The sequence below is a fragment of the Rutidosis leptorrhynchoides genome, unplaced genomic scaffold (genome assembly GCF_046630445.1).
Source record: "Rutidosis leptorrhynchoides isolate AG116_Rl617_1_P2 unplaced genomic scaffold, CSIRO_AGI_Rlap_v1 contig303, whole genome shotgun sequence".
Taxonomy (NCBI): domain Eukaryota; kingdom Viridiplantae; phylum Streptophyta; class Magnoliopsida; order Asterales; family Asteraceae; genus Rutidosis; species Rutidosis leptorrhynchoides.
The window spans coordinates 33,540-52,693 of record NW_027266547.1 but is presented as its reverse complement, the minus strand read 5'-3'; the positions used below and the strand labels follow the sequence as shown (position 1 = coordinate 52,693).

Sequence of the window (19,154 nt, the reverse complement as noted above, 5' to 3'; positions counted from 1 at the left end):
ATAATCAAGTGCCATTGGGAGAGCATTTACGAGGAGCTTTGGACCTTTAAAAGTCTTTGAGTCGAAGTTTCGGCGTCTGGTAACGCGGTTTCAATTTTTTTTTTTTTTTTTGTGTAAATTCTTGCTTTGAAATTTCTCAAAGCTCGACAAACTCCAGCTTTGGGCTCTAGAATTTTCGGAATGCAAGTTCAGGGGTTTGATATAGTTCTGTTCTTCAATCTTGATATCACTGGAATAGTAGTATATTCCTATTTTACAAACCCCCCCAAAAGAAAAAAAGAAAAATCTTGGATAGACCGAAAGAAAGCCATGGTCAATCGTGGCTAGGAAGCTTCGCGGAGGAGGTCAAGGGACGCCGGCACAACTTCACCGGGGGTTGGCGGACGTCAGCAAGCTTTGCCGAGGGTTGCTCGACACCAAATCTAACTCACCAAGGGTCACTCATTGCTAGATGAAGCTCATGGAGAGTCGGGCGTCGAGTTGCCTAGTCTTGTGGATTTGGCATCGTGTCGCCTAGAATCGTGCAGCACCAGCGCATTATGTGGGCACGTGCGTGCTGCCATATGTGGGCTCGCACGACCTTGGCAGCACGTCACTTAGGGTCACGGGACGCCGGCACCGGTGCTATTGTTATGACCCATGCTTGGGCTTCTATCTAAGTTTCTCCATTCTCATTTTGGCATCTTTTTCTCTTATTTTATGAAATACTTTGCAACAAGTATTTTATAAGGCGTTCACTATGCGCTATTTGCTTATCATGAACATTCTTTGAGTTAATCTCCTTTGCTTAAATGCAAAGTCTCAAAGCTAAAGCTCTCCCTTTGTACCCATCCAATGCAATCTGCGAAGTAAAAAACAAAGGAATCGACTAATTTTTCCTCTACAGACCTTTTGATCTTTGAGACAATTCGAACAACACTTTCCTAAAGATATAGATTATACTAGATTGACCAAAACTTACTATCTTAGAATTTTGAAGTATGAAGTTTCGGCATCATTAATGGGATTAAGAGAGGCGACAGAGGCTTGTGTGATAAATTACATGGAGCAATTTAGAAGATCATGGCCATTTTTAACCAGCATCCTCTTAATTTTGGGGTTAGAGGCAAAAACTATAAAAAAAAATGTTCCTCAATCATGTCGGTAGCATGGTGCGAAACCTCTCTGTTACAATGATCTTGAATTCTAATTGAAGGAACAGACACTTGCAAATCTCTAGTGGAGGCCCAGAAAAGGGAAAAGCGAAGACATTGGAACCCATAGTCTCATCGTAGTTAAGACCGTCTCATCTTCTTTGTTATGAGCTTTCCTCTTCATCTGTTTCAATTGGAGTATCTTCTTCCTCGGTGTCTATTGAATTATCTTCTTCCGAGTCTTCCCAAAACACTTCACTTTGTTTATATCCACTGATGGTGCTGGGAACACCACCCTCAGATCATCCTCCTTTTGCTCGCATATTAGACGGAATCCACGCTTCTTTATGCTTCCTTTATCTGCTATGAGGCAAACTTGGAAATGGCTCCAATCCTTTGGCAGTCCATCCTTAAAACTCATTAACCGACAACTAAGCCACACATGGTCAGATTCTATCGCATGAAAATATCTCGTGCCCCTTTGCACCCATTGGCCATTAACAACTATGGTGTATTTACATGAATAACGGACCACTTTTCCTTCCTCCGGGCTGAGAACAACACAGAATGCTAGTCCTTTGACCTTGTCATACAAGTCCCAGGGAACCATGAAAGATATGGAATCCTCTTCACAAGGGAGAATCCATTTAGGCATCTCTCTTCCAATTAAGTCAATGTCGACTTTATCTTCCATCTTGGCAGTTTCTGTCACACGGAAAGTACGCATGTCAAGCATTTGAAGTTATATACATATACATATGCATATACATATACATATACATATACATATACATATACATATACATATACATATATACATAGAGAGAGAGACCTCGAGTAATGACACATTAGCCACATCATCCATATTGACCCCTTTGCGGAATAATTCACAACATGAAGCCAAGCTAACAGACAAGGTGTGGGAGAGCTGACCCCACAAATCTGGGAGTTTTTGCAGAGATTTGCAACCATCTGCTGATAGTAGCTCAATATTTGGTGGAAGCTGAGGAATCTCTTGTAGTAGCTCGCATCCATCAACATACAAGCATTCCAAACGATAGTACTTGTTGATGCATGTTGGCAAAGCAGCAAACTTGTTATATTGAAGTTGTAGATACTTCAATTTTGGAAAACTGGAAAAACTCTCAAGGAACTCTACTTCTGATAGATTGCACCGCTCAAGTTTCAGGGACACTAGTTTTTGGAATCCCAGACGGCCATCAGGATCAATTGAATCCTCCATGTTTTTTGGAAATGTGATTAAATTCGAGCAGCCCTCAAGATAAAAGCCCTCGAGATTTTTCAACTTATAAATTTGCGACGGAAGCCTCATGAGGTTTTCGCAAAATGATAAATTTATCCGCTTCACAGAGACAAGATTTTCAATTGATGTAGGGAGTTCTGTAATAGCCGTACCATATAGAGGAAGTACTTCCAAATGTTCCATCTTTCCGTCTATATTTGGGAACTTCTCAAGTTTAGAGCAATCACAGAGCTCAAGGGTTTGAAGAGATTTAGTCTTCAGCGTGTTAGGAAACTTTCTAAGATTAAAGCACCCTCTTAGCGACAAAACTTCCAACTTGACAAGATCTCCAATGGATGGGTGAACCTCCACCAAGCCTTCACACCCATTAAAAATCAATTTCTCCATATTTGGAGCCGATGATAGGTCGTGAATACTAACCAGGGACTTGCATTCACTGAAATTGATGGACTTCAGCTTTCTAAAATTCTGCAAAAACATACTAGTGCGGTCACTAAGCTACGAATGTTTTTTTATAGCTATAAAAAGGAAAAGCTAATCATCACAAGGGCTTACTTGAGAGTTGCCCCCCAATTGCTTGATATGACTTTTTGGGACATCGAAGTCTCATGAGTTTATTTAGACCAGAGCCAAATTCTAGATTTGGCGCATTGGGCCATTCAAGCCATCTTAGCTTGTTAGGGAGACGTACTTGAGCTTGTGAAGAGATATGCACTTCGAGCAAAATGAGTATTCTCAACTTTTTCATATTCGTGAAAGCATTAGGACTGATGATTATTGCTTCTGGTGGGGGCAAGTTCAATACTATGGCCTCTACTGCATCCACCCCCTATTCATAACAGAGCAAATTCAGTTGTCAGACAAAATTTCTAGTTAAGAGTTACATTATATTGTTTGAATTAGAGTAATGTAAACTGAAATGTAGCAAAACTGACATAAACAACTTTTACCGTGTGCAACAAAAAATGTCCTCAACATCTTCCAAAAGCCATAATCTGCTGCGTTTCCTAGGATCATCACGACATGCTTCATTAACAATATCCTGACCCATCGACTGAATCAAATCATGCATTTGCAAGGTCTCATGCTGGTTTTTTATCAAGGACCTTTCGATGAGAATATCTATTCCTATGGCTGTGTGAAAACCACAGCTGTCAAGAACTTCCTTGATGTACTCTATATTTTTCCCCTTAAAGACACAAGCAATATCGAGGAAAATCTCCCTTTCGTTGTTCTCCAATCCATCGAAGCTTATCTTGAGAACTCGATTGATAGTTGGTTCAGGAATTTTGGAGAGTTTATGCAACGTACTTTCCCATGCAGATTCCTTTCTTCCACGTAAGAAGGAGCCCAACACTTCGAGGGCTAATGGAAGTCCGTCGGCATAATGCAGTGCTTTATCTATGAGATCCCTTCTTATTTCAACACTCTTGCTATTTGGGAAAGCATACAGACTAAAGAGATATTGTGCTTCATGGCATCCTAAAGTTTGAATTTCATACACACAATTTATGCCATGAGAAGTCAGCAATTGTTTATCTCTTGATGTAACAATGATTCTACTTCCTTTTCCAAACCAATTGCCTTTTCCAGCTAATGCATTCAGTTGATTCATATGGTCAACATCATCGAGAACCAGGAGAACCTTCTTGCAACATAGTCTTTCTTGTATCAAACTAATTCCTCCAGCGACACTGCAGATCGTTAAAGGATGAACCAGGATCTCAGATAGAAGATCCTTTTGTAAAGTAACAAGGCCATCGCTTCGGTTTGATTTTTCTCTAACTTGCTCCAAAAAACTACAACCCTGAAATTGTCTCTCCATAGCATTATATAAGGCCTTCGCAATTGTTGTCTTCCCTATGCCTCCAGGCCCCCATAAACCTATCATGAGAACATCATCATTATCTGACTCTTTCTTTGACGACGATATAATTTGTCGAACTTGGGAATCTATTCTGACTGGATAATTAGCGACATGTAAAGGCGTCCGGTTGAGATGAATTGATAATTCCTTTACTATGCATTGTATGAGCTCCGCTTCATTTCTGATAAGCGTTCAAGAGAAAGATAAAAGGTTTTAGCATTTCAAATAAGTAAAATTCCATAATAAGATTAGCAAAATATAAGATGAAAGGTGGGTGAACCTGCGCCAACATCTACGCAAGGAAAATTACAAAGAACCTGAATCTGAAGACAATAATGACTCGGGCACTATGAATCCACTATTTATGTTAAATAAATTTCTCATTATCCACACACCAAGAATCAATTCAAAGAATTTACTCTAGCTTTGGTTATTTGACTTTTGTGACTACTGTATAATTTATCTCCAGTTTGTATCTTCATTTCAAAGATGCAAAAAAGAGCATACGATTTGATATCTAACAAACAATCACAAGCTAACAATCACGAAACACCACATCACGTTTGTGCGTACCTGGCATTCAACTCCCACCCAAACAAGCTACCGGCTTCAGAGAGAGCCTTCTTCCATCTCTTCACTTTCTCTGAATCCTTACCAAACTTGGACTCATGCTTAGCCATAGCTCTCCCATAACTCTCTCTCCCTCCTCTTACTTCTCTTGGTTCCACTTTGTAAAAAAATGGGACCACCATCAGGCCCATTCGCTCCCTGCACTCCATGATTTTCACAGCCTCTTCCAAACACCACGGCGAGGAGGCGTAGTCCTCAGAGAAAATGATGATCGCGATGCGTGATTCCTCGATTGCCCTCATGAGCATCAGTGATATTTCCTCTCCTTTCCTAAGCTCCTCACTATCCACAAAAGTGTATATTCCTCTCTGGTCTAGAGCCGCGTAGAGATGACCGAGGAAGCCTCGGCGGACATCTGTCCCTTTGAAACTGAGGAACACATGGTAATTCCTTTCCATATTCGAAGAAGCAGCCATCAGAAGTGCTGATGGTACATGTGCTTCCCTAGATTGCCAAGCATCGGAACAGAGAGAGAGAGTCTTGCTACGAAAATCGAGGGCTGAAGGCTGAAGCAGAGTCGGCTTTGCTCTCGGAGAGGCACCGCGGCCTCTGACCCAGGGTTGCCCTTCCCCGATCGGCAGCGAAGCCAACGATCTCTTCCCTTTGCTCTGGCTCTAGATCTCGCTCGCTTCAAAGAAACAAGCGCTCTCAGCCTGTCTCATTCTCAGGAAAATATTGGACGAGGCTCAGGGCCATTTGGTTGCTGAAAACGTTTTCAGATTTCGATTTCAGATAAATATGCTGCTTGACGAGGAAGGAACGCGCGGTGGCGAGGGTTTAGAGGGCGAGATTGACGTCAGGATCACCGGAAAACCATAGACGTGCAAAAATAAACGAAGCCAACCCGTAACGACGATGGATCGCCCGGCCCTGACGGTGTCGAGGGCGAGAAGATAGAGAGATCTAGGATTGTGGCTGCCAGGTGGTTCTGAGTTGACTATCGTTTTGAAGGAGTATGAAGGAGGAGGAAGAAGAAAGTGGGAAGAGAGAGAAAGCCAGGGAAGCAGATAGAACTCAGAGACAAAAGCTGGACCGATGAAGAATCAGCCAAGGACTCAAAGACAGAGACTGCCGGTGGGGTTTGTAAATCTGGCTACGAGGTGTCGGGTACGGCCCCCGCGATCACCCGTTCTGCTGGTGTCTCTTAGTCCACGCGCAAGGATGCGCAATCCACTTTTGAGGCATCAGTCTAATAGCTAGCGACCTAAGTCTAGTCATCGCGATAGAGAGAAAAACTATTCAACGGTTTGCAAGCGCCACCACGTCAATGTCTTATACGTAGTGCGCTTATTTATTAATATCCAATTAAATCTTGATGTATGGATATTGACATTGAAATTTTAAAAAAAAATTAATCTTTTTCTCTTTTACTCCTCCTTCTTCAACCTATTCTCTGCCTGGGCTTGGCTTTCTCCACTGCCCAAGCCGCCATCGCCACCATCCTTGAGCCACTACCTCACCGTGCCCTCCGTGCCCACCATGGTCCTTGACAAAGCTATTGAGCTTGTCACCAGCAGCTATAGAAAAATCAAGACTCGAGCTCAAAGTTGTTGAGTAGCAAACTAGATCTGGTTGTTGAGCGATGGTCGATTGTCACATCCTAACCAACCTCCCCATCCACTCAAGATAGAAGGACAATGTGAAGGATAATCACATTGAGACGAGTTGATGCAATGTCAAGCTCGACTCACATGTTTGATTGCTTGAAATTTCACTCGAGCTTGGCTTGATCAGTATTGAATTTCTTGCTCGAACTCAACTGAAGAAAATCGAAGTATTCAAAAGCTGCATTTGAATTCAATTTTATTTTGTTGAGATATACATAGATTGGGCTCGAAATTTCATAAAAATAATTTATAAAAAGAAAAACTCAATTAGACTTATAAGACTATTGAATTGAGTATTGGTAAGTTAAAGTTTGATATCATATGACACATTCATGTATAAGTTTAATCTAATCTCAATTTTGGAATATAGTAAATATTATTTTTGTGAAACAATGAACCCTTACTCGCGCTTGGTGAGGGGTTCATTGGCCATAGCCTCTAACAAAGGCCGACAGTCTTGTTAGCCATGTGAAGAAAAATAAAAATAAAATCAAAAATTAAAAAATTGTCCATATCAATATTGACACTTGAGTTTTAGTTGACAAATCAAGCATAGACTTTTGTAAAATATATTAAAATGAATTTAAAAACAAATTAAAAAAAAAAAAAAGAGAATGATAAACAGGGCTCCAATGTGGTCCTGATTATAAGGGCTTGGTCTAGTTTGCAAGGCCCAAAGAAGTGTATGTTTGAATTCAAGCGCCATGATTTCAATTCAGTGCCAATTAAAGAATCCAAAAGCAAAAGACCACGAAGCCCAAAGAGCATCCAGAGCCTTACCATTTAACATCCAAACCATCTATCGTGGATTTGTGTGGGGGATTTTAATGAAATACTCTATCCTTGGGAGAAGGTGGGGATGAGGATGGCTAAAAATTATTGACTAGTAGCATTTAGAAACTTCCTAAACAATTGTGATATTATAGAAGTGGAAAGCAAGGGATGTGCTTTTATTTGGGATAATAATAAAGAAGGGGAGGAATTTGTCAAAAAGAAAATAGATAGAGTCTTATGCATGGTTGAACGGATGGTGCTTTTCCAGACATGGAAGTCTTTGCTTTATGTGCAATTGGTCCGACCATAGTCCTATCTTGCTAAGATTATTCCCACAACCAATGAAAAAAGCAAAAGAATTTAGATTTGAAACACAGTGCTTTGAGGACGAGGAGTATGGAAATATTGTCAATGGGGTTTATTCGACCAAAAAAAAAAGGGGGGTTTGGTTATCTCCCAAGCAAGAAGGAGCCAATTTAATAACTAAATTGTGAAAAGCGACCTAAACCCTTGCATCTTGGAGTAGGAGAAAATTCTCAAAGCGGTCATAGGAGAATTGAGACGCTAAAGTAGGAAATAAAAAAATATAACAAACAGCCCAGATATTTTTCAAAGTAAAGGAAATATATCGAAATTGACAAAAAGGAAATTAGCTCACCGTGGAAAAGCGAAGAAATTTTTTTGGGGCATGCATTCCAGAATTAGCTAGTTGAAACGAGGGATAAAAACTCCAAAATTTTTATGCAACAACTATTCAAAGGAGGTAGGAAAATGGAATCTCTATGCTGCTAATACTGATGGGGAGTGCACACGTGAACCTAGTGCTCTAAGAAAATGATGGTGGAATACTTTAAGAGTTTATATTTGTCGTCAAGACAAAGAAATTTCCAACCAGTTATTGAACATATTCCAACTTTAGTTTTGGAAGATATGGATTGAAAGTTGATAGCTGAGGTCACCATACTAGAAATTTCAGACTGTACGCTAGTTAGGAGCATTCAAAGCCCTAGGTCTCGATGGTTTAAGTGGACATTTTTTCAAACACCACTAGGAGGACATTCAACATGATGTTTTTCAAGAAGTAACTTCCTTTTAGAACACTGGATGCTTAAATGCTAAAGCAAATAAAACCTAAATTGTGCTATTCCCAAAATACCCTACCTAGAAAAGCTGAAATAGTTTTGTCCCATTAGCTTAAGTAATTTTGTCTACACAATTATATCCAAAGTTATGACCAATAGATTAAAATAATTAGTTTTGGATATTATCTGCATAGAACAAAATGCTTTTGTCATTAGCCATCAAATTCAAGACAATATACTCATTGTTCTGGAGATGTTGCCCTCTACGAGTGAATGCAAGCAATAAGAAGTTGCCAGCTATGTTGAAACTTGATAGAATAGATGAGGCCTTTTAGAAGTGCTTCAAGGGAACTATTTGATGAACTGTGGAAATTATTGTCATTCCTTTAAATTCTCAATTAACGGAAGATAGATTAGTCTAGACAAATACTAAATATGGGACATGCTCTATTAAGAGTGGGACGACAGAGTATTTACTATGACCGTCAAATAACTTGATTCTTAGAGTATTACATACTAAAAAGTAAAGATATTGCAAATATCAAAAATGAAAATATACACAATTCATTTCTCATCAGTCTTTTTCCCTCGTTTCTTCGAATTTTTTGACCCCTTGATGATATTTATGGAATGATAAATATTGTCAAGCAGTCATTGTCTAGAAAAGGGCCTTTGTCCAAACCTATCATGACTAAGGATGCTTTAAGTCATCAACGTGGCTGTCACTGGCATAAGATTCGAAATCAAGATTACTCTACTTTTGACATTTTTCTTCCATCAAATGAGAAGTAGATAGAGATTAATTAATTGATGGGATTTTTTTGGCCAAGTTATATCCTAGCAATCAATTTCAGATAGGTTTTCCAGCTGTGACTGGGTGTCATTTTCTTCACATGGTTCCTAAAATGAAGTTAATTATTGCTTGGAAACTGTTATGGAAAAAGAAATTATCTGATTTTTTATTTTTCTTTCCTTTCCCTCTGCCGTTATTCATCCAAAATCTGAACTTGACGGCCGTCGATTTGCCGAGTGATCTCCTAACATGGGTTTCACTTGAAAGTAACCACTGCATTATAATTTAAGAGCAAACTAATTTTTTATAGAGCGAAAATAAAATCCCTTGACTTTTTCTTTTAAAAAAAATTGAAGATTTTATTGCAATTAACATAAAAAAATTGTTTAAAAGTGTAGAAGTGCCCTAAAGATACTAGTTAAGACTACTAATATGAACGAACGCTTTGTCAAAGCATTTTCATGATCGGGATGCGTTAAAATTTACTTCGGGCTTAGCTGACACCAAATTCTGCATTCAAGAATTTACCAAATACTCATATAGAGTTACTTTTAGCTTTTTTGAAAGTAAAATCATGTGAATTAACTGCACTGATCAACTATAATAGCACATGACTCATTTCTTTGGCTAGTTTAGAACTTAGAAAATTCTAAATAATAATAATAATAATAATAATAATAATAATAATAATAATAATAATAATAAGAATAATAATAATAATAATAATAATAATAATAATAATAATAATAATAATAATAATAATAATAATAATAATAATAATAATAATAATAATAATAATAATAATAATAATAATAATAATAATAATAATAATAATAATAATAATAATAATAATAATAATAATAATAATAATAATAATAATAATAATAATAATAATAATAATAATAATAATAATAATAATAATAATAATAATAATAATAATAATAATAATAATAATAATAATAATAATAATAATAATAATAATAATAATAATAAATAATAATAAGAAGAAGAACAAACAACAACAACAACAACAACAACAACAATAATAATAATAATCATGATCATAATCATGTCATCATCATCATCATCATCATCATCATCATCATGCTGGGAACAAAAAAATTATTAAAAGGTAGGAAAGAAAATTTTCATGAAATGTAAAGCAAATCCAAACCATATTTTCATTCATGTTCCAATTAAGCTAGCAAGAGAAACGGCCCATCGTTTCAGTCTTAAGAGGCCCATTTTGACCCGAGCTTGTTTCAAATCGAGTCGGCCCAAGATTTTTCTCGTGAATTGGCCCAACATTGCTTCGCGCTTTGTTGGTTTCCGCGTGGCAATTTTGTAGAGTCATCCTTTTCGATTTTGTTCTCAAACGTTGTTAACTCAAAATAAATCACGACAATAAGGAAGACTGGTAAAATGGAATGATATGATATATAAATGGAAATCGGTACATTGCTTCGGGTTTTATTAATCATTTTCTATCAATGGTGTTGCTTTTGCTCTCATTGCATAAGATGTGAATTAAAAAATATATTTTTGAATGAAAAAATAGTATATACTTGTCATGACCTAACTCATTGTTAGGTTTAGGGGTATTGTCAACTTAAGGCCGATGATCATTCCTTAACTCGAGTTCTCCCAAATTCATACTTTGCGCGACATTAAATGTTGAAAATTTAAATCAATTTAGGCTTTGTTTGGTTCAGCATTCCTAAGGGGCTTTCAGCCTCGAAAGCCCATTGGGAAAAAATTTAGGTGTTTGGTTCAGCATTTGGAGGTGTCCTTGGCCAAATGCTTATCTTTAAAATGCTGAAAGTCCAAAGTAGGTAAGGACCTGTTTTGGGTTTTCAACATTTCGGAAATGCAAGTCCACCTCTACTATTCATCCGTTGACTTCTTTTTCTTTTTTTTTCTTTTTTTAAACCGATTATCTTCCCCACACTCCAACCGTAGTTGATCGATGACAGAGTTTCATCGGATTTTATTTTTATATTTAAAAAATAATAATAAAAACTCTTTGCAAATGTTGGGTTCGCCTTTTTTTTTTTGGCATTTTTATCTTTTGACAATCAATAGCCCAACTTTTTATCAATACACTAGAATGATCATTAATTAATGAAGATGATTAATACTACAATAATTTAAAAAAAAATTATTCAAAGTTGAAAACAAACCTAAAAAACCCTAGGCCAAAAGTTGAATTTTGTATCTAATCTATAATCAAATTATTTTAATATAATTTTTAAATAAATTTACTAATATATATCTTTTACATTACTCTCAACATGAAAATGTAAAATGTTATATAGTCATTGTTTCTTTTTTACAATTTTAAAAATACTAAAACTAAAAAACTTAATTTGGTTACACTAAAGGGCTTTTCAAATATATGTTTACCAAATAGTCTTGCATTTCCTTAAAGCACTTTTTAGTTATAATTTACTAAACAGTCTAACATTTCGGAAAACCCCTTTACCTCAAAGGTATTTGCATTCTCCTAAGGGCATTTCCCCAAAGTTGAACCAAACGGGCCCTTAGTCTATGTAAATTTTAACAAAAAAAGTCACCACAAGCTTTTTGGAGGGCGGTTAGAAATCAGTAAGATACATAAGAATATCTTATTATTAATACAATCAAAGATTATAGACTTGGGGATTAATTGCATTAGCCCTAAAACTAACGTTCTTTCAGTACCTAACTTGATTATGTTAACTAATGCCATAGCAATCTCTCGAAGAAATTTAAGTTTTGTCTTGACCATTCTAAAACAAAAGAAATAACATCCAATATATAAAAAAGTATGGCCGAGTATAATAAAAAGAAAACATACGAGCTTCCTGATATTGTTCCTTAAAAAACAAAAAAACAAAATCCAAATCACTAAAGAACCCTATTGTAAAACTCTAAAGACTTGTCCAAATATGGGTTTCAATTTCCAAGGGCTTCTAATTTTTTTGAATTTTTTAATGATTTTCTGAATTTTTATTTTCTGGATTTTTTTTTTATATTTTCTGAATTTTCTAAATTTTTATGAATTTTTTCATTTTTTAAAATTTTAAATGTCTTTATCGATTTTTAATTTTTAATGATTTTTCGGATTTGTAAAATCTTTAATGATTATCTAAAAATTCTGATTTTTCATTGATTTTCGAATTTTCTAAATTTTTATCATTTTCTGAATTTTATAAAAAAAATTCGAATTTTTTCGAAATTTTTAAAATTTTTAATGAGTTTTTGGATTTTTAAAATTTTTAATAATAATTATTAATAATATATTCGGGGAATGGGTTCGGACTGTTTACCCGATCCGACCCATTGACCCGACCCTTATACCCGTATCCGACCCGCGTGGGATTAAAACTGGATTTTTAATTTTTTTTTAAATTCTTTTTGTCTTTTTGTCTTTTTCTGCCTGCACTTCCCCTTCTTCCTCCAGACATCCTTCACCTTTCCCGCCATTTGTTCTTTTTAACGAAACAAATACCATCATTGACGAGTTTATCACCAGAACTTAGATTACCGCCCATCTATCTCCAGCCGCCGATCATTTATTCCGACTGACGTTGACCACCTCTGGCCGCCCGCTCCATTATCGCGAAACTTAACAAAAACCATCCTACCTAATCCACACTTTTCACCGCATTATCCCAACAAATTAACAAGCAAAAATACATTAGAATGAAGTGAGATACGCATAAAGCTTTCCGGCCTTGGAGATACGCATGTACGTTGGACTCAAGCAAAGATTTTCCATCAAATCGCATAGAAACACAGAGAAAATGCTAGTATTAGATGTGATTCAACAAAAAACACAGCAAGTACGAATCGATCTTGAATTTAGACGGGACTTGACATTCGGCCCTCTTTTAGGCATTTTATCAAACATGCAATACGCAGAGCTTTCAATGGTTTTCTGTTTTAATTTTAACGAGATCCTCAGCCTCACACGTTACGAACAGACTTAAGACACCATGGTTAGCAACAAAGAAACTTCGTTTTATCAAGATATCTTCAAGAAAATCGATCGAACCCAACATGTCTTTCTCGGCCAAAACAGAGACAAAGTAGAGCGTTTGGAGCGAGATTGTACGTGGTTTGTTTGGCGAATCGAGGTCTCGATTGACGACGATGAAGGGCGTCTGGTTAGAGCTTTTCCTCCTCTCGCGGAAGAAATCTCAGTATTCGTCTGATCTTCGACACCCGACTCTGTGAAAAACAACTCGCGGATTGGCCGTTGACCGGAGCTCTGAAAACCGACGGCGAACTCCGGCGATGCGGTTTTCTGCTACTCCGAAACGGGATGCACTCTCCCTTTCTCTCACATTCGAGCTAGCTAGCTCCCCTGCTCACCTACATCGTCGAGCAAGCACTCTCCATGTCGTCGAGCGTCCTCCTCCCCTCTCTCTCTCGTTGTTCTCTCACAGACCGACCCACGGACGCCTCTCTTGCTCGGTCACTGCTCGCGTCTTCTTCGCTCACGGACGAGAGCAGGCACAAGAGAAGGAGCCTGGGATATGGGCTGGGCCTTCTTGGTGTTTTAAGTTCAGATGGGCTATTGAGGACCACAAAAGGAACAAAAGAAATGGGCTCAACGGCAAGTAAAAGATGGGTTGAGGGCCACAGCCTGCTGAAAATAAATGGGCTAAGCCCCTCGGCCGATTTTTTTTTTTTTTAATCATCACTATCTTTCTATTGTCATTCCTATTATTATTATTTGCATTTTTATGTTTTAGCCCACAATGGACACTTGAACAATCGACAAAATTCGGGTGTCAACAATACTCTTTATGGGGTGACATCCAAAAGAGGGTTGCTAACGTTGGTAGTTTTTTCCTGTCCTTTGTGGAGTATAAATTTTTTGCGAGAGAGAGAGAGAGATGGATAGGAGGAGGAGAGAAGGGGTGATGCCATGGCTAGCAAATTATACGAGAGACGAATGCATATTACGATCCAAGGAATTAGATATTGAAAAAAGACATTGTTGGTGCATATGATCTCAAACACTTAATGATTGTAAGTAATAGTTTAGTAATGAGCATTTGATGTCTCATTCTCTCATAATGTGATTAGGTCACCTATGTGGACACTATAGTAATCTCATATTTAGCTTAGGATGTCGGATTTAGAAATAGGCAATGTCATTTCTACATCATTGAATTTTAATGTAAGCTGATGAAGAATATAAAGGCAATTTTAGTATATTCCAATTTCACCTTCCATTTCAATCCCATCTAATTTAGCCGTTAAAAATTTTGAGTGTCCGAATTAACCTTTTTGGGCCTCCAAATGCTCTTGATTCAAAGTTTTGACATTTGGTAACACAATTTCAAAGATTTTTTTTTTGTACATTTTATTTTGAAAATACTCAAAGCTCAAGATAAGTCCACAACTTTCATCAAGAATTGCTCGACGCTAGATCTAGCTCGTCGACAGTTGCACGATGCTGGGAAGCTTGGTCAAGATCGCTCAATGCCAATTTTAGCTCGCTGAGGCTCAAGTGTCGTGTTGCCTAGTGGGTGGCCTTGGCGTTTCGTCACTTGGGGTTGCACAACACAAACGATGCATTGTGTGGATTTGCTTGACCTTGATGGCACATCGCTTGGGGTTGTGAACGTTGCCTGTGTTATTCGAGAAGCGTCCGGAAATTTGGTGGACGGAACGGCAAGATCGGTACCAGCGTTGTCTGCGATGCAAGTCGAAACCCTAAGTCTGCTCACAGCTCTCTCTCTGTCCTCGAAGCAAAGAAGGAAGAAACCACATCCAATTGCGTTAACGGCTTAAATCAATGTAAGTGGGAAACACGTGCTTATTACAGAAGCTCGTAAGATTATGGGCCAATTCAAGCATACCTACTTAGCCCATTGTCCAAGAGAGTCCAATAGAATAGCGAACTAGAACTAAAAGGCTTGATAAAAACTCTACCTTCTAATTAGATAATTCATCCCCCTCAATCCCTTCAAGATCTGCTTTGTTTTGATGCCCAATTGTGAGCTTTGGTGTTCGAAGTACTTTGATATTTAATAAAGTTTTGTTTGACAAAAAAAAAAGTGGCAAAAAAAAGAGAGGAGATTTTCATATAATTTAAGAGTCAATTTTTTTTTTTGGAGAGTTTTTGTAGTGGGCCCAGGAATGGGGAGACGCAATAGGGCCCAATCAGAGAGACAGGTCGATGGGTGGGAAATGAAAGTACATGATGAGACGGGCAGAGCATGATCCGATGGTATTTGTTGGGGGAGGGACCGACTTAGGAGGTCCAAATACTAGGTCGATAGGGTGAGCACTTATAAAATTACACTTTTGCCCGTACCGAGCCAAGATAATTAAATGCCTTTGGGAGAGCAGTTACAAGCGGTTTTAGACCTTTAAAGGTCTTTAAGCTAGAGTTTTCGCGTTGGGTAACGTAGTTTCAAATTTTTGTAAAGTTTTGCTTTGAAAATTGCCAAGGCTCAAGACGAACTCCAGCTTTGGGCTCTGGTATTTTCAAAACGCATGTTTAGAAATTTAATAATCTTGTTTTTCCGATCTTGATATCACTCATATAGTAGTATTCCTATTTTACCCCCCCTCTCAATCTTGGATAGAGGTCGTGGTCGATTGTGGTTGGGAAGCTTCGCAGAGGAGGCTGAGGGAAGCCGGCACAACTCCACCAAGGGTCGACAGACATCGGCAAACTTTACCAAGGGTTACTCCACACCAAATCTAACTCGCCGAGGGTCACTCGATGCTAGATGTAACTTAGAGAGAGCCGGGCATCAAGTTGCCTACTCATGCAGATTCTGCATTGCGCCACCTAGAATTGTGTAGCACCAGCACATTAGGTGGGCTCGTGCGACCTTGGCAACATCACCTTAGGGTCACAAGACGTCAGTACCAGTGCTATTGTTGTGCCCCAAGCCAGGGCTTTTATTTGCAATCACTTGGCAATTTTTCTCTTATTTTATGAAATACTTTGCAATAAGCATTTTACAAGGCGTTTACTGAGGCGCTATTTGCTTGTCATAAACATCTCCCAATGTGTTATGGTGATCATTCCATGCTCCTTTAACAATATCCCTGCATTCTGGATCTTCTAACCAATATGCCTCAAATCGAAACTCTTTTTTCCTTCGTAAGATATTCAGATATAGAGTGAGGATAAGAGGACTATGGTCAGAGCCTAATGCTGGCAAAGCAACAGCCTCTGCATTTGGAAACTCCACTCTCCATTCTACGTTACATAACACCCTATCTAGCCGTTCTCTTACCAGATTTTCCCCAACTCTGTTGTTTGACCATGTATGGGCACAACCCTTGCTTTCAATATCCATTAATGCACAGTCATTCGGCATTTCTCGAAAAGCCACCATCTGATAATGATCCATCCCTCGTCTTCCATCCTTTTCCCATAAATTAAGAACCTTGTTGAAATCCCCCATACAAATCCATGGTAGGGAGTTGATATGGTGGATTGCTCGAAGTTTCTGCCATAAACAAGTCCTCTTTTGGAAATCAGTAGATGCATGTAGAAAGGATACTCTCATTAAGGTACCTAAGTGGGGTCCCTGCAAGTAATATCAATCAACTCCTCTGAGTGCTCCTGTACCTCCACCTTTACTTCCTCATTCCACATTGCTATTAGTCCTCCTGCAATGCCAATTGGATCGATGATAAATGACTCCTTGAACTGAAGTTGCTGTCTAACTCTGTCCGCCATTGTTTTCCTATTCTTCGTCTCCATAAGGAACACCAAGTCGGGTCTATCAAGAGCCACAAGGGCTCTAAAATGCTGGAACGTCAAGGCAGATCCCGATCCTTGACAGTTCCAGCTCAATACTTTCATTTATCCCCCGGTGGCTTATTAGAGCTAGCCACCAAAGCCCATTCATGTGCTCCCGCATCCACTTGGATAGGTGTTCCGAGAAGTAGAGTCTCATCAATCGCATTTGCATCCATCCCCTGTAAATTATAACTCTTGACCCCCTTCATTTTCTTGCTCGTCGAGGGAATATGGCCCTTCTTACTCTTTTTGTGTGTTGTAGTTGTGCTGTCAAGCACTGTTTCTGCCCATGATGAATCCGAGAGAAGTAGAGAACCTGTGTCTCTTTTGCCTTTCATTACCATGGACTCACTGGCTATACCTTTCCCTTTTAACTTAAGTAATTCTGAGGGTTGAGCTTCTATAGGATATCCCAATTGCATCTCATAGTTCTCATTATTGGTCGGGACCTCCATGGTACCAACCGGTGGAGTTTCCGCAACTGTTTCTTGTTCCTCACAAGGTATCTCTTCCCCATAATACATTTTCCAGAATGACTATTTTCCTTAGCTTCCGCTTTCAGCCAATATCTAAAGTTTCCAGCTACTTCCTCCCTCGACCTTGGTTCCTTGTAAGGGATTTTCTCACAGCTTGTGGTATAATGGCCTATCCGGCCACATGAATAGCAATAGTAAGGAAGCCTCTCATACTTAAAATCCACCCATATTTGATCATCATCGAAATTCACCAATGCTCCTGGCCATAGGGGGCGTGATAAGTCTAGCATCACACATGCTCTTCCCACCTTACACGGGCTGCCATCTTTGCCGTCTATTTTCAGTTCCACCACCTTTCCTATCTTCCCGGCCACCTCTAGCATCGTCTTTTCAGTTATTCGAATTATCGGAATTCCCAGCACTTGCACCTAGAATGCACAATGAGTAAAGACATGCCGGTGGATAGGTACCTTTGGTTGTAGTTTCTGTAGAATGAGCAGGTTCCCCGAGAAACACTAAGGGCTAGTATCCAAGACTCTTTTCAAGTCAGCTTCCTCTCTAAAAGTGAACGAGAATAGGCCTGATTGCACTGCCTCACACACTACGTTTTCAGTCTTCCAAGCCTTCTTCATTATGGATAAGAAGGCCTGAAAGTTTACGTTTGGCCTGGAAAAGAGTTTCCCTAGCAGTATGAGATTACATGCTTTCTATTTATCCTTTGGAATTTCTTCAAACATGTTGGCTAAGAAATCCTCTAACTACATTTGCCCCATTCTTCTACATAATGCAGCCAACCTGCGCTCTTTAACTAATTCATTCTCCATTGCTAACTCTTCCTTACAGGTGCAAATTCAGCACATCCTCCAAGACGTACCTAGGAAAGTAAATAGTTCAAAACCCACTAATACCGAGTGGTAGAGCTAAAGAAGCATGGATGAAGGGAGCTCTAAAACCGATGCTGTCTCTATTTCACGAACATTTCTTTGCCCAGAAAATCCATTCTTGCAAGAAGCTGTATGTATTGGATGGTAGAAGGACCGTGGCTACAAGAGGAGAGATTACATTGTAGAGATGGATAAGTAGGGTTTAGTGGTTTGGGTTCAGGTTGAGGGATTTTGATCGGCAGGTGGAATAGGATTCATTTAGGTTGGGAGATTTAGGGTTTGGAAGACACTATCGCCATAAATAGAGAGGGAACTCTTCCGAGGAAGAGAGGGACTCTTACAGAGAAGAGAGAACAGTTTGCCATCTTTCTAAACATAGAAAATATACTTCACGAGCTTCAAATTGGTAGGTCATGTAGCCTGATTGGGGACGTTTGACCCCCCAAAAAGCACGTTACAATTTGCTTGATTTCTGCAGATTTTTTTTTTTTTTTTAGTTTCTGTTTTTGGTCCGACTTAGTGTCTTGTCTTGCTTTCCGTAATGATTTCTGGACAAAGTTTCCTCCATGAAACTTGTTCCTCTTTGTCTTGAGAATGTCCTGCTATTTTTTTTTTTTTCAGAATTTTCGAATGTGTTTTAATGGGTCAAAACCTCTTAGATCTAAGCCAAGGTTAAGCTGCCCCGCACCATTTCGAGTTGCATTTTGATGAAAATAAGCGTATAGATGAGACTTTCAATCTTAGGATCTTCATTGAACTTCATATACATGACGTATGTGTTACAACGATGCATGATTCGCATGATTTTATTGCCATTTGATACATCGATTTCATGTTTAAACGCATATAGGTCCTGCTGCAATTTGAAAGCTAAGAGCAAGC

At 38.5% G+C, this 19,154-nt stretch overlaps 2 protein-coding genes across 2 annotated transcripts; both read right to left on the bottom strand.

Annotated features, from left to right (window-relative positions):
- Positions 1-1,350: 1,350 nt before the first annotated feature.
- On the bottom strand, positions 1,351-5,310 carry LOC139882748 (disease resistance protein Roq1-like). The gene is made up of 5 exons (XM_071867025.1): positions 4,838-5,310; positions 3,374-4,445; positions 3,089-3,226; positions 1,966-2,865; positions 1,351-1,542 (listed from the first exon to the last, which is right to left on the bottom strand). The coding sequence occupies exons 1-5, from the start codon at positions 5,308-5,310 to the stop codon at positions 1,351-1,353; spliced, it is 2,775 nt and encodes a 924-aa protein (XP_071723126.1).
- A 10,820-nt stretch (positions 5,311-16,130) lies between these two features.
- On the bottom strand, positions 16,131-16,676 carry LOC139882747 (uncharacterized). Its single transcript, XM_071867023.1, has one exon. The coding sequence runs from the start codon at positions 16,674-16,676 to the stop codon at positions 16,131-16,133; it is 546 nt and encodes a 181-aa protein (XP_071723124.1).
- Between the last annotated feature and the right edge of the window lie 2,478 nt (positions 16,677-19,154).

Bases quoted from the DNA above. Each gene is read 5' to 3' on its own strand.
- LOC139882748 (XM_071867025.1), bottom strand. From the start codon at position 5,310: ATGGCTGCTTCTTCGAATATGGAAAGGAATTACCATGTGTTCCTCAGT. The intron at 4,446-4,837 runs GTACGCACAAAC...AACGCTTATCAG, and splicing joins GGGTGGGAGTTGAATGCCAG to AAATGAAGCGGAGCTCATAC. The intron at 2,866-3,088 runs GTACGTCTCCCT...ATGTTTTTGCAG, and splicing joins ATATCTCTTCACAAGCTCAA to AATTTTAGAAAGCTGAAGTC.
- LOC139882747 (XM_071867023.1), bottom strand. From the start codon at position 16,676: ATGAGAGTATCCTTTCTACATGCATCTACTGATTTCCAAAAGAGGACT.